The sequence below is a fragment of the Dromiciops gliroides genome, chromosome 2, assembly GCF_019393635.1.
Source record: "Dromiciops gliroides isolate mDroGli1 chromosome 2, mDroGli1.pri, whole genome shotgun sequence".
Taxonomy (NCBI): domain Eukaryota; kingdom Metazoa; phylum Chordata; class Mammalia; order Microbiotheria; family Microbiotheriidae; genus Dromiciops; species Dromiciops gliroides.
In genome coordinates, this window is record NC_057862.1 from 46,360,813 (window position 1) to 46,381,921 (window position 21,109).

At 47.1% G+C, this 21,109-nt stretch overlaps 1 protein-coding gene across 1 annotated transcript in view; it reads right to left on the minus strand.

The window, feature by feature from the left end:
* The window catches only part of HCN4 (hyperpolarization activated cyclic nucleotide gated potassium channel 4), a 128,910-nt gene extending 108,208 nt beyond the window's left edge, over positions 1–20,702 (minus strand). The window contains exon 1 of the mRNA XM_043989716.1: positions 19,775–20,702. Within this exon, the coding sequence (XP_043845651.1) occupies positions 19,775–20,553 (779 nt within the window). The 5' untranslated portion in view covers positions 20,554–20,702. The remainder of the gene's footprint in view (positions 1–19,774) is intronic.
* Between the last annotated feature and the right edge of the window lie 407 nt (positions 20,703–21,109).

Sequence of the window (21,109 nt, forward strand, 5' to 3'; positions counted from 1 at the left end):
CAGCTCTAGTGCTGTTATGTATGCAAGTCCATTTAAATCAATCCATCATCAAGGCGTCTGTCTATTATATGCCCAGGCCGTCCCTTACGATAATCCCCTTATACATTTGGAAGAAAGTGATTTGCCATCCCATCCTTTGGATGGCTCCCTTCTGGGGCCCCTGATTGAGCCTCCCAAGGATGGGATGGCAAATCACTTTCTTCCAAATGTATAAGGGGATTATCGTAAGGGAGGCCTGGGCATATAATAGACGCCTTGATGATGGATTGATTTAAATGGACTTGCATACATACAGCACTAGAGCTGCCCTTTGGTTGGCTATAAAGTATTGACTGAATTGCACAGTCCCTTAAACCTGAAGCTATTTTTTTTTTTTTGCGGGGCAATGGGGGTTAAGTGACTTGCCTAGGTCACACAGCTAGTAAGTGTCAAGTGTCTTGCCTTGGCCAATCAATGCTCATCTTTTTTGAGAGCACTTTGGACAATTCTCCTGATACCTTCCTGTGTCTCTCTCCCACCCCTTCCCCTCTGGCACTGCTGTGGAATGCTGGAGAAGGTACTGCAGATAAGATCCTTTAAGTATCTCCCAAATTCTCCCTGTAAGGTCCTGCTGGAACTTTAAAATCAAGATGTTTTGAATTCTCTCTCCCATGTCATTGTCCTAATCAATAGTCCTGATAATGAGAAACAAGCTCATAAGTATGCTAGAAAGAGTATTAGATTGCAGTCAGTGGACACCCAGATCAGCTGCTTACTCTCCATGTGAATTCAGCTAAGTCACTTTAACTCATCTTTGATTTCACTGTATAGGAAGTGCCCAGTGTAGGGCCAATGCAGGTCACCATCTTCCCAATATTTTTATAGTCTTAGAGAATTGGTCTAGAGCATTGAGAAGTTGAGTGACTTACCCGCGGGGTCCTACAATCTATATCTATAAGAGGCAGGACCTAAACCTAGTCATTCTAGCTCAGAGGCCATCTTTCCTTCCACTATACCATGCTGTTGGGGTTGCTGTGGAATCAAAAGAGACCATGGATGGGAACTGCTTTGGAAGTGCTGTGGCTTCATTCCCCTCAGTAGGACTATAAGCTCCTCAAAGGCAGGGACTGTCTTTTTGTATCCCCAGCAGTTAGCACAGTCCCTGGCATACAGTAAGTGCTTAATAAATGTTTATTGATTAATTGATTCCTATAGGGAACTCCCAGAAGAGGACAGATACTCCCTTCACCAAAGCTGATCAGCACCTTCCCAGTAATTGATAGATAGTCTTAGAGATTTGCCTAGATCTCTGAGCAGTTAATTGACTTGTTCAAGCCAGTATGTGTGCAGGCCCTCTTGATTCTGAGGCCAGTTCTCTACCTCTATCCATGTAAACCTCAAAGGACAACAGAAATACCAGCTTTGTTACCTTTTTTTGCAGGGCAATGAGGGTTAAGTGACTTGCCCAGGGTCACACAGCTAGTAAGTGTCAAGTGTCTGAGGCCAGCTTTGAACTGGGGTCCTCCTGAATCCAGGACTGGTGCTTTATCCACTGCGCCTCCCAGGTGTCCCCTTGTTGTTACTTTTGTTACTGTTAGCAGTGAGAGGCAGGATAGCATGGTAGCTAGGGAACCCTTCTCAGAGTGAGTAAGTGCCTGAGTTCGAGGCACACTTTGTACACAAACTGGCCAAGTGACCCTGGGCAAGTCGTTCGACCTCATGATGTTCCAAGAAACGCTCCAGGGTTTGTGCTAGAGAGCAGCTGCTGGTCCGCACTGGTAGATGGAGTTTCCTCACCATAAGTTCCCTATGCCAATGAAATATAGGCCCCGTCCAAAAAACACCATTCTTCTTATTACTCTGCTCCTCTATCTGTTCTGGTCTGGTTTTCCTCTAAATGCTCTCCACCCCCTCCCCTGTTAGGAGAGCAGGGGCTCAGGCTTTGATCCTTCTTTCTAGATAAGGAAGCAAGTCCATTAGTATTTACTGATGCTCTCCCACGTGCTTGGACCTAGACAGGAAGCCGGCTGGCAGGAGAAGGAGGAATCTCCCTGCCTGCCCTCACCAGGCACCAACAGTCTGATTAGAGGAACAAACATCACAGACAAGAAACAATGAGATGGAACACGAGCCGGATAACCGGACCGGTCTGAATGGAGCCTGCATGCTCCGCCAGCAACTGGCTCATCCAAATCCGAGGGGGGGGCCTGTGCATTCCCATTGGCTTTTGTTTGCCTATCTCTAGTCTCTCTGGGGAAGAGACAGTGCAGAGTCTGGAGAGGGATGCTAATGCCTGCCTGCAGCAACCACTGCCACCTCCCTTCAGCCCCTGCTGGGGAAGGCGCCCCTTGGAAAACCACCTGGACAAGGTGTACCCGAGCTCTCAGTTTATCTACTGTCTGTTGAACTGCCTAGCTATCATCTATCTATCATCTGCCTATCAATCATCCAGCCATCCGCTTGTCCCTCTATCACCTAACAATCATTTGTCCATCAATCTGTCTGTCTGTCTATCTGTGCATATACAGGGGATCTCTCGGATGGCTGGTGCTTAAAATTGCACCAACACTTTTGGGACACCATGTGTATGTGTGTATACATACACACATACATGCATCTATACATACATAGACACATGTATGTTCTCTCTCAAATTACCCTATATTTACTTTGTATACATTTATATCTGTTTATATGTATACATGTTATTTCCTCTGACAGATGTCTTTGAGTGAATGCATTGTTTCATTTTTGTCATTGGATTTCTAATACTTAGCATACTGCCTGGAACATAGTAGGTACCTAATAAATGCTTAATATGTGTGTGTGTGTGTGTGTATAAACCTATATTATATATCCATATATACATACACATATTTGTATGGATACACATATATAATAATAATTTAGTAGAGGAAGCATGGCATAGCAGATACAGAATTTGTCTCAAAGTCAGAAAGACCAGGGTTCAAATCCTGCCACTGATACATACTGATTGTGTGACCTTTGAACAAATCACTGAACCTCTCAGGGGCCCAGGCAGCTTTCTATAATGCTATGTAGCTGGGGCAGCTAGGTGGCGCAGTGGATAAAGCATCAGTCCTGGATTCAGGAGGACCTGAGTTCAAAGCTGGCCTCAGACACTTGACACCTACTAGCTGTGTGACCCTGGGCAAGTCACTTAACCCCAATTGCTTCACCAAAAAAAAAAAAAAAAACACAGACACATACAAAAACAATGCTATGTAGCATTGTTTTTATGATAAACTGTGTTGGTAGAGGGAGAATCCCCCTCATTGGGAAATCAGGAAGGAAGCTGAATTCTCCCATTGTCTTCTACACGGAAATGGGCCCACAGAAGGTCCTCAGTAAGGATTAATGGAATTGCATACTCCCTATACCAATGAAATCAGAGGTCTAGTTTTCTTCCTTAATATACCTATTTTCAATCTATTGTTTATCAGCCTACTTATCTATCTATCCATATCTCTCTCTTTCTCTACACACACACACACACACACACACACACACACTTTAAAATAGATGTTAGCATGTAACCTTAGACAAGTAATTTTAATTCTCTGGCCTCAGTTTCCTTATCTGTAAAACGAAGTGATGGGATGGGCTGCCTGACATGTGGGCTCCCTTATATCCCTGAATCCATGGTATATGAGATTCCACTTTAGGGTTATATCCAGAGCCATAATCAGCATTAACTGTGCCTGGGTGAATTCAACTGAAGTAGTGTATTGCTAAGGTGATATAGCAGTAGCACAAAAAGTGACCCACTACTGGGGTGGTTGAACCAGGATGGGGTTCCCCAAACCACCTTGCGCATTGGGGGAAGTGAGAGGGACATCTTAGGAAAAGGACACTTAGAGCAGAAGTGTCAGCATGGTCCCACAATATGCCACTAGAGAAGCAATGTACAAGAATGGGTTGATGTGAGGAGGAAACATAACCTCCCCCGTGTTGGCAACCTGGGGCAAAGCCCTATTCACCTTGTGCTAGTTATAGCTCTTAATGTGACCTGTATTCAGAGCTAGCCTATATTTGTACCAATATGGCAATTAAGGACTAAGTTGTATCAGACTCAAAGTGCTAAAGAAACCTGCTGGGAAAGTCAAGAGAGGCTTCGTGATGAAGGATGTAGGCGAAACCTGAACAAGCCTGGAGTGATGGTTAGAATTTCAAGAGTGGAAGATCATAGATTCAGAGCCAAAAGAGACCACAGAAATCATCGAATCCTACCCCCTGATTTTACAGATGTGGAAATTAAAGCCCAGAGATGAAATGCCACTTGCCTAAGGTCATCCAGGTATTAAGTCAAAGGTGTGAGATTTGAACCCAGGTCCTCAACCTCCAGAACTAGGTAGGGGTCTTTCCACTAAATGGCTTGAGAAAAAGGAAGGCATTCCAGGAAGAAGGAAAATCTAAACAAAGCCCCAGAGGCTGGAATAAATACAGGGAATCTTAGGCAGAGGAGTGACATGATGAAAAGCACACTTTAGAAAGATGAATATGCCTGCAATACTCCAAATGGATTGAGGGTGGGAGCTGTGAAAGATGCTGGAGGCTGGCTTAAGAGCAATGAGGTCATGGAGTTGGGTGAAAGATATGGGAATGAAAAGACTCAGAGAGATGGTATGAAGGAGAATTGACAGGACTTGGTGACTGGCCGAAGGCAGGGAGTGAAGGAGGAGGAGGAGGAGTCAGATGTGAACTCCATGTTTTCAGCCTGGATGTCAGAGGACAGTGGTAATGTTCCTCACACACACACAAGAGCTGGGGAAGAAAGCCAAGTCTCAGAAAGGTTAGGGAATCTATCCAAGGTCACAGAGTGAGTTAGCTACAGAGCTGGGAGTCCGAGCTTCTAGCTATACGCCCACACCAATGGATGCTGCTTTGTCTTTCTGAAGCAGGCTCCAAGAAGAGTCTGAGGCTTCATCTCCTCATTACCAGGAAGGAGGTTGGTCAATGAGTGAGCCTCCAAGGAGCCTCATTCATTTCCTACTGGTTTCTACCCTGTATCTCTTCCCTGTGATGCTGGGATATGACTTCCTGAGCTGGGGCATCCTCCCTGACAAAGACGTAAAAGACAATGTATTATTAGCCATTCCCCTGTGTTATGTATTCATTTCTGAAAGACTCATTCACACAGACATAACACATCCACCCACAAGGAGAAATGCTTAGACAGACATAAAATCATTGAACAGCCAATTATCAGCACCACACCCAGCTGATACCATCAAATGTGGAGGCTGGGTGCTTCCCTGACCTGGGTGGGTGAGAGGGGTAGGAGAGGGGCGCAGAGCTCTGCACCTGGGCTTATTTTTCTTATTATATGCCCAGCCCTAAACGAAACTACTAAACCTTTATATCACCCTAAAATCCATGACCTCAGGGAGCTCTTAGTCTACTTGGGAATTATTATGTGTGGCCCTAGTACTGAGATACGCTAAATCAGGACTTAAACTTTTTCCACTTGTGATCCCTTTTCGCCTGAGAAATTTGTATGTGACACCAGGTAAGTAGGTATATAAAATAGGTATACATAACCTTTTCCTGTTGCCAATTTTTTGTGACCCCCACATTTAGTTACATAACCCCATATGGAATCACAACCCACAGTTTAAGAAGCTTTACATGGACTAAAATTGGATTTTTGCTCTGTCTTTGTCTCTGTGTGTCCATCTGTCCTGTGCCAAGGGGGCTCTGTGACCCTCCTATGTGTTTGACTATTCCTCAGTCTCCTCTTTGGTAGAGGGACATCACCCATGTCCCACCGCCATGTATGGACATACTGAAGTCTCTGACATAGCCTCTCTTTTCTTCTCTTGCTATAGTTTCATCACTCCCTGTGGGGTTTGACAACCTTCTCTATGGGGATGATTGGCAAACCTGTGTATCTAGCCTGCATCTCTCTCCTCTCTCCTAAGTCCCAATTCCAAATCTTCACCTAGATGTCCCATAGGCACCTCAAACTCCACATGTCAAAAGTAGAACTCATTATTTTTTCCGAAAAACGTGTTCCTCCTCCTAAATTCCCTATTCTTTTCTAGGCTATCACTATCCTTTCAGTCTTCCAGAATCAAGGAGTCATCATGGACTCTTCCCTATCTTTCACCCAACCCCCTTATCCAATTGCCAAATTCTGTTGATTTTACTTTCTCCCTATCCATATGCAATCACCATAATTTGGGCCTTCATCATTTCTTTTTTCTTTTTTTTGGTGAGGCAATTGGGGTTAAGTGACTTGGCCAGGGTCACACAGCTAGTAAGTGTTAAGTGTCTGAGGCCATATTTGAACTCAGGTCCTCCTGACTCCAGGGCCAGTGCTCTATCCACTGCACCACCTAGCTGTCCCCCCTTCATCATTTCTTACTTAGATTCAATAGCCTCTTCACTGGTCTCCCTGCCTCCAGTCTCTCCTCACTTCAATCCTTCCTCCACAAGCTGCCAAATTAATATTGCAAAAGTACAGATTAAACCATAACACTCCTATGGTCAAGGTGCATCAATGGCTCCCTTTTACCCCTGGAATAAAAAACCAAACTCTCCTCATTGACATTTAAAGCCCTCCACTAATTGGCCCATGTCTCTTGATTCCAAATTCCTTTTACACACTCTATATTCTAGGAAAATTGGCTAACTTGCTGTATCCTCTATATGCCATCTCCCACCTCCATGCCTTTGGGTAGGCAGGTGGTCCCTCAAACCTGCATGATCTTTCCCATTATCTCTTCCTCTCAGAACCTCTGAATCACTTTCAAACTCAGCCCAAATACCACCTCCTTGAAGAAGTCTTTTCCCTGAGTTGTTAGTGCTCTCCTTGCCCTCCCTAACTCATATTTTGTATATATTTATCTGTGTACATACTGCTTCCCTCTAACAGAATGTAAGTTCCCCCAGAGGGCAAGACTGTTTTCCCCTTTGTCTTTGTATCCCAAGTGCCAAGTACAGTGCCTGACACTTAACAGTCACTTAATAAGTGTATGTCTATTGAATTGAATTGAGCTGAATTGAATTGTATCATGATCTTGCGTGTTGCAACCCTGAGTCATTCTGAATTCCTGGAGGGTCCCTGGCCCTTGACTATCTATTTGCACATCAGGACTAACCCTGGAGCTGCCCAGCCAGCCTAACCTGGCAGGCAGGAAAAAGGTTTTTTGGTTTCAATCTTGGTGCGCCGGTGGTCATATCTCCAGTCTCACTTCCTGCTCCCACTCCCATTCATATAACCTTTCTCTGAAATCCAAAACCAATAATCATTGTGCTTAGTCCTCTCTCACCCCTATTAGATACTAATTTGCAAGGGACCTCAGGCAATACCTTAAGAATGCCCTCTACATGGTACCTGACAAGTGGCTGTCTCGCCTCAATTTAAGATCTCTAGTGAGGAAGAACCTACTTTCAGAGGAGGCCCGCTGATTTCTTTCTTTTTTTTGCAGGGCAATGAAGGTTAAGTGCCTTGCCCAGGGTCACACAGCTAGTAAGTGTCAAGTGTCTGAGGCCGGATTTCAACTCAGGTCCTCCTGAATCCAGGGCCGGTGCTTTATTCACTGTGCCACCCAGCTGCCCCTGAGACCCATTAATTTTGAACACAGCTCTGTTACGAAATTTTTCCTGATGTAAGGACCAAATTTATCACCTTGCAACTTTTGCTCATTGCTCCTCATTAATAATAACAAACACTTTAAGATTTGTCCAGCACTTTACAAATATTAACTCATTTGAGCCTCATAATAAGTTGGGAAGGTAGGGGCTATTATTATCCCCATTTTAAAGATGAATAAACTGAGGCAGGCAGCAGTTAAGTAATTTGCCCATGCTCACACAGCTAATAAGTGTTTTTGGCTAGATTTGAACTCAACTCTTCCTCACTCCAGGCTGAGTGCTGTATTGACTATACCATCTAGCTGTGCTAGGTGTTCCAAGCTTCATCCTCTGGGGTGAAATAGAACAAACTAAATCCTTTGTCCACATGACAGCCTTCCAAACACCTTCATCATTCTGGCTGCCCTCTGAACATCCTCCAGCTCACCCATGCCCTTTCTAAAATGCCGTGCCAAGAAGGAACCCGACATTCCTTATGCCGTCTGTCCAGGACAGTGCTTGTCAAGATTTTCACATTCCTGATCCTGGATACTATGCCTTCCTTGATCCAACCTAAAATTATATTAGCTTTCTGGCATTTCATATCATACTTCAGGCTTGTAGTCCACTAAAATCCCAAGATCTTTTTCAGGCAAACTGCTATCCAGCCATCCCATCTGCTATCTCCCTCATCTGGTACTTGTGAAGCCCTAAATGTAAGACTTTGCATTTTGTCCCTATTACATCTTATCATTGTTTGGTTCTGTCAAGATCTTTTTAAAATCCTGACTGTCAGCCAGTGTGTTAGCTATCCCTCTCAGGCTTGTGTCATCTGAAAATCTGATAAGCAAGTCATCCATCTATGCCCAAGTATTGATGAAAATATCAAGCTGCACAGGGTCAGGTTAAATCCTGGAGCACTCCATTAAATACCTCCTTTCAAGGTAGTGGAACCATTAATGGCCAACTCTTCAGGACTGGCTATTCAAATGATTCTGAGTCTATCTAATTGCCTTTTTATCTAGTCCACATCTTTTCCATAAGAATAGCATGAGAGAGTGTCAGATGTTTTGCTAAGAGCAAATCCGCCCATTCTCCCATTGTTCTATTATTCTGTTGTCTATTGTTCTCATTGTTTCCTTGCCTCGTTTCTTTAATATACTTACCATCCTATTATGTCTCCATTTTCACCTTGAGTTCAGGTTAACCAGAACCCGCTAACCATTCTTAAGGGATTAGGGAAGGTCCCTTCCAAATCTGAGATTCTGTGATCATGAGCCTAGAGTCTAATGGAGAGTGAGGAGTTTTGTACATGGTGAATGCTGTCATCAATCAGGAGTTGTCTTCAAGCCTCCAGCAAAATGTAGTTCATAATTTAGAGGTGTTCACACCAACCAAGGCTTCTGAAGGGGGTCTAGGGTACAAAGAGGGGTAAATGAGGGGACTGTGAACAGATATCTCTACCTAAGCCTCTCCAAATCAGGAATGCACTCCCTGCATACATCTTTGCATGCTGACCCAAATGTGGGGCAGGCAAGGTACATCCATGGCCTCTCTTAAAGAGGAGTCCTGAATCACTTGTGTTGCATCCCAATCAATTCATAGAGGACTGTGGGTGGATCCCCTGGTGAGTGGAGGTGGAAGAGGGAGGGAAGGAAAGAGTGCTGGGACTCAAAGCAAGGTGATTAATCAATAGAAGACATTACAGACTTTTCACCTGGGTTAAGAAGAGAGTTGAGATGGAGAGGGACTGAAAGTGTGTGAGATTGGTGGGGGTCAGGGCAGAGTTTTAGGGAGATGTGGTGGGCAATTAGAATGTAAAAAAGACAAAGGAGCTTGGAGTGAGTACCTCCCTTTATAGTCTTTGGGAAGACTATGGGACTTTGCGAAGATTCTAGTGGGAAGACTTGGGGGAGAAAGGGACAGCTAACCATCAATCCCAGGATCTGGGGTGAGTTGCATGGCATATAGATACACCTAGATTCCTCCTGTCCCTATACCTTCTTTCCATTCCTCACACAGAGGGAGAATTAAGGTTTTCTACTCCCTAGATGAGGGATCTAAAGAAAAGTCAAAAAAAGAAAAGAGGCAGACGTACTAAGAATCACATAATTCTTAGATTGTTTATTGGGGACAAACCAGTTTAACAAGCATTTATTAAGCCCCTGTTGTGGGGGAGGAATTGTGCTAGGTGCTAACGGCACAAAGACAAATTAAAAATTCCTCATGTCCTCAAAAATTGGGGTAATACTAGGGGGAGGGGGCGATATCAACATATAAACAGAGAAAATAGATGGATGGATACATAGAAGATAGATAGAAAGAAGAAAGAAAGAAAGGAAGGAAGGAAGGAAGGAAGGAAGGAAGGAAGGAAGGAAGGAAGGAAGGAAGGAAGGAAGGAAGGAAGGAAGGAAGGAAGGAAGGAAGGAAGGAAGGAAGGAAGAAAATAGATAATTGGAAGAGGAGGGGAAAAGTAGAAGCACTAATACCAAAGAGATCAGTAAAAGCTGCCCATGAGATGTCCCATAAATAGAGAAACTTGACAAAAAATCAGGCATTTCTAAGAGGTGTAACTAAGAAATCTAGGAAGCAGAGACCATTGTGTGTGCATATGGGTGGGACAAGGACTGCTGAGTTCATAGGACAGCGCTAGACCAGTCTGACTTGAATGTAGAATGTATCAAGGGCAGTTAACATGTTATATGCCTGGAAAGAAGAGATGGAGTCAGATTGTGAAGGGTTTTATGTGCCAAGCTGAGGAGTTTGGAGGTAATAGGAAGCCACTGAGATTTAACAAGGAGACATGGTTGAACTTGACAAAAGGTACAAGAACTCACACAGTTGTTCAACTCTCTCCTAAAACTGAAGGCCATTTGACACAGAGGCTAATGCCAAACCTTGGTGTCAGAAAGACCTGAGTTCAAGTCTGGCTTCTGATACATACTAACTCTATGATCAGGGGCAAGTCACTTAGCCTCTCTAGTGCCCTTGGTAATTCTCCAAGACGGAGAATTACAGAACTCCTTTTCTGAAGAGGTAATTTCCATACTGAGAGGGAAGGGGGGGGGGAATGCCAATATTAACCCATCTTATGCGTGATAAAATTTGCTGCAGATGCCCTCACTCCCCATTGTGTATCCTTCAAATAAGTCAAGCCCAGGACAGTAACAACAATGAAATATTAGTCTGTGAATTCCAAAAGGCAGGGAAAATCTTTTGCCCTTCTTTGTATCCCAAGAGTTAGTGCAGTGCCTGGCACAGATAGGAGGTGCTTAATAAATGCTTATTGGCTGACTTGACAACAAGGAGAATTCTCTTTATGAAAGCTCCTTCCTCCAGGAAGCTCTCCCTGATTAATCCCAGCAGAACATTCTCTCCTTTTTTCTTCATCCATTCAGCATTAATGCCCTAATGAGTCCATAGAATTTTTAATAAATTACCCTGTGTCATAAATTCACTACAAGAATTTGTTATTTAAAGGAATCCTGGGGGGCTAGGTGGCACAATTGATAAAGCACCACCCCTGATTCAGGAAGACCTGAGTTCAAATCAGACCTCAGACACTTGACACACACTAGCTGTATGACCCTGGATAAGTCACTTGACCCTCATTGCCCCCCCCAAAGGAACCCTGGGGTGAATCCTTCTGTAAAGTGAAGGATTCCTCCCTCTCCCCACCCCATACACAGTAATTTATCTTGATTGGAAATTCTGCACTTCTTATGTCAGCTTTGCTTAAAGCAGGAGCTGTCTGAACACCGTTAACATTAATTGGCACTTGATTATAGGCAGCTTTTTAAGGGCCCTTGAGATGTTTTTGTGTGAATGTTCTGTCTACTCTCTCTAGAACATAAGTTTCCTGAGGTCAGAGTCTGGGTCTTCAGTTTCCTGTCGCTCCCCCCACGGTGCCTAGGACAGTACTAGTCACTAGTGTTCACTAGAGTGGGGGTGGGGGCGGGTAACCAATGATTGAATGCTGGGAGATGCCATGGTTTTCTCTTAGCTCATCTCTTCAGCCTGGGAGTGGGAGGGGCAGAAGATGAGTGAGCGATTTATGGGGGGAGGGCAGGGGGGGGAACCCTTCAAGGGCTGTCATATCAGGGCTACATTTCCTCTCTCAGCCTTAAGCTGCCTGGGCAGATTGTAGGATTTTTGATTAAAAAAACAACAACAAAACCATCACTGCTAATGGGACTGGCTATCATGACTGATTCTGCTATCACCCTTCCGGCTGTCAGGAGAGTCACTCCAAACCTCGGCACTCCTCTCTGTGCCTGGTGTCACCTCTGGGCTGGCTCACTGGCACCAAGGCGATATCTACTTCTTCTCCAAAATCTCATGCCAACGCTGCATGTCCCTGGGGCTCCCTCTGCCTACCCCAGCCTTGTTCTCCCCGCTTCCCACCCACCCACCGTCCACCCCACTCACCTTGGTTCCTTTACTTTCCAATTCTTCCTAAACACCAAAGGGATGCCACAGTCAAAGGAAACCTAACTGATTAATGGGAACCTTGCAGCCACACTACTCCTAACATTAATTAACACTTCTTGCCTTGGAAGGATGGATTTGATCCAGGGAGCTGGCCAGAGGTTCGACAGAAAGCAGCCCTGACCAATGGGAGGGAGACATTTATTACCCTGAGTTTCTAGGATGCTGATGTTATCAGATTGCTGGGGCCCAGTCCAGCCTACAGAATTCAATTCAGAAACATTAACTGAGCCTCAATATGTTCACAACTATGTAAGCTGAGGAGACAAGGAAAGAAGTTGGTGGTTTGGTTTGGGTTGGTTGGTTTGTTTGTTTGGGTTTTTTTGAAGCTCACATTCTGGTTAGAACAGATAGGAATGTAATTAAGTCCTACAATGTGGTCTAGAGAACAAACAATAAGAACTACTGGGAACAAGAGAGATGGAAGTTCATTCATTCATTCAATGCATTCAATAGACATTTGTTAAGCCCCTGCTACTGCCAGGCAGTGTGTTAAGTACTGGAGAGACAAAAAGAGGCAAGAGACAGTCCTGACACTCAAGGAGCTAGTTCTGCCTACAAATCCCAGGAGTCTAGGATGGTCTAGAGATGGAAGAAAACTCAAAGGTCGTCTCATCCAACCTCCTCTTTGGAAACGACCAACGTACAAATTTGTTTTGCTTGACTATGAATGTTTGTTAAAGGCGTCTTTGTTTTTTGGTTTTCTTATTTTTCCATGGGGAGAGGGAAGTGTAGGAGGGAAAGAAAATAAATGCTTATTTGAAAAAAAAATAAAATATTTTTATCTCTATGTGTCAGTCCCCAAGTGAGGGGTGAATGAATTAGGAGTGAAGAATGAACTAGGTTCTGGGAATGGGATAGATGGGGAGGTTGCAAACTGTAATAGAGTTGTCTGTGTACAGTGGGCGGTGCGAGGCTTGATGGACCAGAGAAAGAAACAGACACAGTCCTCATGATGGTACAGGGGTACCAGGCAGAGCACCTTGATCCTCTTGGACACAGATATTCAGGACCCGCACAGGGTCAAAATGAAAGTTAAGGAAATGTATCTGCCAGCAACTGAGTCAGGTCAATGGAAGGAAAGAGAAGGCCATCAACATGGAGTCTGTGGCCTTCCAAAGGGCCAAGATTCCCTCTCAGTACTTGGCACAGAACTGCAGCCTCAGTGCTCAGGAAAGACTTCTGAATTCTGAGCTGTTGCTGCCCTCGAGAGAGCCCACCTTTTAGTCCCTGCAAATGCACATGTGTAGAAGCCACAGAGCGCCCCTGAATGCAGTCAGCAATCCGCAGGCATCTGAGTCTCAAGCACCTCCCCCAGAAAGTATCAGCATGGGCTTTTCCAGGAGGTCTGGCCTGGAATCTACAATAAATGGACAGTTCAATCCCCCGAGACCAGGGTTAGCACGTCTTCAGTGCTCAAGAAAGCTGCCTGGGCTGGCCTGGCATAGCAGGCTGACAGCACCTTTCAGACAGCTAACCTTGGAATTCCCCTTTTCATCACGATTTCTCTTCCTCCTCCCCGTCCCCAGCTCTGTAGCTGACTGTCTGCTCCATCTTGGAGGCTTTGAACCCACGCTGCTGGTGACTCCCAGGAATACTGGGAAGCCTGAGAAATGGTTCCTTTCCCCTTCCCCAAAAGCACTTGACACATAATAGGTTCTTTTTTTTTTTTTTGCGGGGCAATGGGGGTTAAGTGACTTGCCCAGGGTCACACAGCTAGTAAGTGTCAAGTGTCTGAGGCCAGATTTGAACTCAGGTCCTCCTGAATCCAGGGCCAGTGCTTAATCCACTGCGCCACCTAGTCACCCCACATAATAGGTTCTTAATAAATGTCTGTTGACTGACTGACTGTTGGCCATATTTGGCCATTCAGCCTGATGAGATCAGCAACCAGCCTCTTCCTCCTCTTCCTCTGTCTCCTCTTCTTTTCCCCTTCCCCATCTTCCTCTTTCCCTTCTTCCTCCTTGTTTGGATTATTTCAAGGGTTCCAGCCCATGGGCAATAGAACCCAGATGTGATACATTCTCCCTACACTGTTACTTCCAGGATATCTCAGGGAGGAGATGAGTAAAAAAGAACCAGAAATAGCTAGAAAATGGTGCCTTATTCCCTAGGATCCCTACTCTTCCACCTTCCTCTACTATCACCCTGACAAGGGGGACCCAGACCTCAGAACTACAACCCACGCTCTTGCCTGACTCCAGCCCATGGTCTGTACTGCTGACCCTTGGTGGCCAATACTACAAAAAGATTCCAGGGCCCTCAGTGATTCTGAAAGATTAGTAACCAACGTTTCCCTCCTTTTGAAGACAGAGCTAAGAGAGAAAGGATAAAGGGGATGAGGAACCAGGGGACGATGCCTGGATTAAAGGCAGGTAGTAGGTGGCCACAGCAGGAACTCATGAAGTCATTCTCTCTTCCCAGATCACCGGGTCGAGAAGGGGCTAGAACTCACAAGAAACCAAGGCAGGGAGGGCCCCCTTCCCTGCCATATTCAATTTCCTCTATTTGGCTGAGGATGCCTCTTTCCGAGAACCTCCTGAAGAACTCTGGCCTTAACTCACGAGGACAGAAAACATTCGTTTTCCAATGGAAGGAAATAACGACCTCAGGTGAAGCATTTATTCCAGAAGCACCAGGGACAAAAAGTGTCTGTTCTGCCCTGAAAGTGAAGGCAGTGATGATTATCATTTGTTTTACCCAGTCCAGGGGTTCTTCATTTTGGTGTGTCCTGGATCCTTTGGGCATTGTCTGGTGAAGCTTTTGGGCCCTTTTCAGAACAATGTTTTTTAAAGGCATAAAATAAAGCATGTAAGATGACAAAGGAACCCCATTATAGTCAAATAGAGCTACCAAATACTTTTTAAAAACAACTTCATGGACCTCAGGCTAAGAAGGAAGGAAATAAGTATTTATTAAGTACCTACTATGTGCCAGGCTTCATGAGTGCTTTATTAATAATACCTTATTTAATCTTCATACCAACTTTGAGAAATAGGTATTATTATTTACATTTTATGGCTGCAGAAATTGTTTAAAAAGTATTATTCTTGAGGGCAGGGACAGTTTTTGAATTTTTCTTGGTATCACCAGCAATTAGTATAGTGCTTGGTGCATAATTAGTGCTTAACAAATGCTCGTTGACTGAGTATGAAAAATCAGGCTGCTTGCCTCTCCCTCATTACCCACAGGGAGATTCCCCAAGCATCCCCTTCCACACCAAGCACTAGAATATAAACAAAAGCATCAAGTAGGGAATTCTGCAGGAAGTCACAGCCAGAAGAAGCTGGCCCTCCTTGTAGTCTGCCCTGTGACCTTCTTGGGAGGTAATATACAGGCAAGCACACAGACACACACACACACACACACACACACACACACACACAAGGACTCAGGAACACGTGTAAACACACATGGATCCAGGCATAAATATGCAGGCAAATGTAGGTTCACACACACACAGATAGAAGCAAACAAAGACACAGGTGCCCAGATAGATACACACAGACTTAGACACTCAGGCACATACAGACATGGGTACACAGATACTTGGGGAGACATAAGCATATTTGCATCATAAGCATACAGATATACACATACATCCACACAGATCCTCAATAAGCATTACTAATAAAATGTATTCAGTGATTCAATGATTCAAACACCCCTACAACTAAATATTTGTTAAGGTCAGCTTAGCTTCTGTGCAGCAGCCTGTCTTTCTGTCTGTCTGTCTTTTTTCTCTCTCCTTTCCTTTCTCTCTGTCTTTGTCTTTCTCTCCTCTTTTTCTGTCTTTCTCTCTTTCTCTTTTCCCTTTCTCTCTGTCATTGTCTGTCTGTATTTCTCTCCTCTCCCTTTCTCTGTCTTTGTCTTTCTCTCTCTTCTCCCTTTCTCTCTGTCTCTTTCTCTGTGTGTCTCTCTCTTGTCTCTCGTCTCTCTCATTTCTGTCTCTGTCTCTCTCAAGAATACCTTGAATGTCTGTTCCATTTGTCTATGGTCTCCAGGGGGTACATTGTCCCTAATTCTCCTGAATGTTACCACCCAGTATCTGTTGGAGCTAGGGATCCTGCCAGGGCCTGGAAAGGGCAGAGTAGGAATAAAGGGAAAAGCCAGTGGGGTAGAAAGCATCTGGAAACCAAAATATCAGGCCCATTTTCCTTAGAAAAAAAAAAAGTTTAAAAAGCAGGAGGGGACAGCTAGGTGGTGTAGTGGATAAAGTACCAGCCCTGGATTCAGGAGGACCTGAGTTCAAATCCGACATCAGACACTTGACACTTACTAGCTGTGTGACCCTGGGCAAGTCACTTAACCCTCATTGCCCCACCAAAAAAAAAAAAAAGCAGGAGGAAGGGAAGGTCTCCCTTTAAACAGACCAACAACAGAAGAAAGTGCTAACTGAGCCAGTGGGAAGAAAGGTTCATAACAAGGGAAAGACCCAAACAGCCCCGGAAAAGAGGATCTGGAGCCACATCTGAGAGTGTTCTGGGCCCTCAGAGTTTCACACCGATCCAGGCCTCTGTTAATGCACACCTTAGTCACTCTCCAGGGAGCTGTTGATGCTGGAAACAGCAGCTGCCACAGATCGCCTGAACTCCAAACCACAAACCCAATCTATCATGGCGTGCCAGCTCTTCTTTATTAAACCAATTCTGCTGGATCAATGCTTCCTCCCTGTTCAAAATTATGAATAAATCTCCAACTTTCCACAGAAAGTGCTTTCATAAATCTTGATGCGGGATGCGTACATTGGAGTTGTGCTGGGGTGCAATCAACCATGGGCCAGGAATAAAGTCCAGTGACTAGGACACAGAGGGGGCTGGGGCGGATGGTAAAAGAGTCTTAAAGATCACAGAAGCATGGCCAAGAATTTTTCAGTGCCCAGGACCTCTGAGGTTGAGCTACTCCCATGAGAAAGCCCAACATTTGGAGGGCTTTTCAGTATTATAGAGTGGGGGTGGGGGGGACCAGGGAGACTTAGATTCAAATCCCAGCTCACTAACTGCATGACTATGGGCAAATTGCTTAATGGCTCTGAGACTCAGTCTCTTCCTCTATAAAATGGGGATAATCATACTTAATAAGCCTAACAAGAAAAGCACCTTGAAAACCTTAAGGTTGATATAGAAATGTGAGTGGCTAGTCTGGCTAGAGAAGGTGGCAGTGAAGCAGAACCCTAAACATTTCTCTTCTACTCTCTCCCAAGATATGGAGAAATTGGGGCTTTCAACTCCAAACTCAGAGCCCTAATTAACTATTTCAGAAAGACCCTACTTGTTCCTGTCTTGCTGGTGTTCATAAACCTGGACGTGTTCTTTCCCTTGCCCTGTTCCCAGGAGTCCTGTGGTCATGGAGGTTTCACTGCAGGAGTAAAGGACAGGCAAATGGATCAATGGACAAGAATAGTTTGAGTTTATATGGTGCCTTAGGGTTTGCAAATTGCTTTACATACATTATCTCATTTGATTTAGATAGGCAGGCAATCTGGGCATAAGAAGGGATCAAAGGAGAAGAGTTTGGGGCTGACCACCAGGTCCTGAGTCTTCAATATACTGGATGAGGAGAGTCTTTCAGAAGGTATATTTATATGGAAGGGGGGAGGTAGTTGGATAGATGAGAAGTGGGGAAAAAAAAACCAGGAAAAGTGTGTAACCAAGTTCATAAAAATGGGTACACTCTGGGTGCTTAATTAATGCTTACTGGTTGATCAAAATATGAATACACATATGCATGAGCATGAATAAGGTCAGCCTGCAATAGCCCCCCCAAAAAAATAAAAATGTTCTTGGGCAGGTGGGCTGGTAGCTAGGTAAAGGTTCTGTGGTCACAATTTGGGGCCTTTGGGCTGAGACTGCTTCTCAGAGTCACAGTCAGTGTTTCCCTGCCACTCTTTCTAGTACCCTCCTCTTGTATCTGTGATTCCTTTCAGAGGTCAAAATGGTACAAAGATACCCAAGGCATCATCAACCAAGCAACCCAATTAAACACAAGCCCTGCCACCTTCTCTCACAAGCTTGCTCCTGTCATATGATGAGAGGGTGGCACTGGGGAGCCAAAGGTGGCACGTGGCAGTGTCTCAGGAAACCCTGGGGCTTTGCCACACCACTTGGCATTTGCCACTGTTTGCTTGGCCCGCCCTGCGGATCACTGATCTCCCCTCTCCCCGCTTTGGGGAGAATGGTAGAGGCAAGCAGTCCCAAAAATACAAAGAGGTCCCTGCTCACTGCCTATTTTAAGCAGAGAATGTGGCTTTACTGGACATTCCCAGCAAGAGAAATCTCGCTCATTGGATAAAAAATGTCTTTGCTCTCATTACAAACCTGGCTTCCCTGGAGTTTGCAAAGAAGGCTCTAAGCTGAGAAAGTGCTCATTAAGATAGGCAGACAAGACAGGGAGGGAGGGAGAGAAAAAGAAGTCAGAAAAGGCAATGTTGAGGAGTTCCAGGCTCAAAGCTAGTCAGGCTGCTCCTCCTATTCCCCACTAAAGCAGGGAAATGTCCCTGCACAGTTTGGTGCCCCAAACCCATCCAGAGACTCTGAAATGTCCAGAGCAGATGCTTTCCTGACCTCAGCTGGCCAGCACCAGGACCTGGAATCAATAGACAGTCTATACTTTTCAGGAAACATCCCACCAGACTTGATGGATACTTGGCTACTCAGACAGAGAACGGAGGGGATGATATTGGGGAAGGGAAACCTTGTACTCATCATCACCAAAAACCACTGGAGGCCAAGTACTGCCCCGGGGTTGAGACCAATCTCTGTGGCCATTTGGGGCATCAGGAACTGGGAGTCATGGGATGTCCAGAATGCTCCTCAATTCTTGAGACAGCTTCTTCCCATCAGGGAGCCAGGTATCCTGCTGGTCACATCAGGCAAGGTCATTCAGCCCTGCTTCCTTTGGACCTAACTAGCCAAGAAGCTCTGAGCTCACAGCCTGATGTGATGCTAGGGTAGGTCTGGGATGCAGGTAGGTGTAGCCTCATTTCCCTGGGGTCCTGGCTATCACACCATCTACAGCACCACATCAGCTCCACTACTCAAATTATTCAGTGGCTCCCCTGGCAGACAGTCTCCCCCCCCCCCCAAGAGCAGGTGTGCAATTCCCTGGGGGTCTGAGTCATAGCCCCCCCTCCCCACTGATACCCCACGAATAAACTTCTCTGAGTCTCTAAAGCCCTAGGGTCAGTATACCCTGCAGAGTTAGTAGTGGTACCTTTCCCTGTTTCCCCAATAAGCTTTGTGACCTGGTGCTAGTGCAGTCACTGCTGCTGCAGTTCTCACTGGACCTGTCTCTCTTAACTCTGTAGGCCTCATGGGGATGTAGCCCCTAGTGTCCAGATCACTAGGGCCTTAACAAGGCTGGGCAGCAGAGACAGAGCTGCCAACTGAAAACCGCTGGGTGGGCTCGGCTCTGCTAATCCGCCATCCTCTCCTCGTTCGGGGCATCTTCCCCACCCATGCTCTGTCCTGGCCCCAGTGCTACCCTGTGGCTGTGGGCCAGGGAAGGGCTGGGGGAAGGGAGCGGGGCAGACATGCAAGAAAAGTTCCCTGGATACATCAGAAGCTCTGATGGTGCAGGCTTCTCTCCCAACCCACTGAGGAAAGAGAAAAGTTGGTTCAGCCAAAAGCCAGGCTAGGGGGATAGATGGCGGGGAGAAGTGTGCCGAAGCGGGGTGGGGGGAGTAGGGCTGGGCCCCTGTCCTTCTTACCTGAAGTCACTGTAAGGATGGATAATCCAAAAACCGGCCGATTTAACCCTTTCTTGCTCGCGCTCTACGGCCTTCTGGCTGCCGAACATCCTCAAGGAGAATTTGTTGACCCCTGGCTGGAGCATAGCTCCAAACTGGCGCTGCATGAAGCCCGCCTGGCCCAGCCTCGCCTCATCGTCAGGGACGATCTGGTCGCCCCCCGCCCCTCCTTCCACTTTGATGCAGGTGGCAGAGGAGCCGGAGGGCTGCTCGGCAGAGGAGGAGGGCATCGGGGACTGCCCGAGGGGCTCGGGGGGCTCCGGCTCCCCGTCCAGGCCCGGGGGGCTCTTGTCTTCGCAGGGGGACGCATCGCCCTCACCGATGAGGCGCTTCTCCTCCGCCGAGTCTCGCAGGTGGCCGCTCCCGCCGCCGCCGCCGCTGCTGGCGCTGGTGCCGCCACCGCCGCCACCGCTGCCGCCGCCGCCTCGGCTGGTCAGCGAAGACAGGCTACCTCGGAAGCGCCGACAGTCCCCGTTGGTGCTGGACTTGGCCGCGCTGCCCCCGCCGCCGCCGCGGCTGCCCACCTCGGTCTCCATGATGCCTGGGGCCGCGCTTCGGGGCTCCCCGCCGCCCGCAGCCGCGGAGGGCGAGGGCAGGGGCCGGAGGCGGATGCTCTTCCTGCGGGTGTCCTTGTCACTTTCCTCCTCGTCCTCCTCTTCGTCCATGATCCAAGCCTTGGGTCCCACCTGCTGCGGGAGGCTGTAGAGCCGCTTGCGCATGGACGGCGGCAGCTTGTCCATGGCGCCTGGAGAGGGAGGGGACAGAGGGGGGACCCCCTTGCGGGCGACTCAGGGGGTTGGGGTTCCCGCAAGGGACATGCCCTCCTCTGCCGCTACCGCTGCCGCTGCCGCCGCCACCGCCTCCCTCAGCCGACCATGCCCGTCCGTCCGCAGGCTCCGTGAGGGAGGGAGGAGAGCAAAGCAGGAGGGAAAGAGAGAAGGAGGGAGGCAGCCTGCCCGCCTGCCCGCCGCCGGGCCGGCCCGCTGCGCCGCGCCCCCTTCCTGGGGGCGGGGGTGGCGCGGGGCTCGGGGCGGGGTGTCCCCCAGCCGCCCCAACGTGCGGCGCTCAGGGGCGCGGCGGGCAGCCCGGCTGCGGAGGGGCGCCCCGCCTCCCCACGGGGAACAAAAGGCGCCGCCGCGGAGACCGGCAACCGGGCATGGGCAGCGCAGACGCGGCGAGAAGGAGGAGGAGAGGGGGAGGAGGAGGAAGAGGAGGAGGAGGAGGAGGAGGAGGAGGAAGAGGAGGAGGAGGGAGGGGGGCGGCCCCACACAGCCCAGCGCTCTGCCAGCCGCTGCC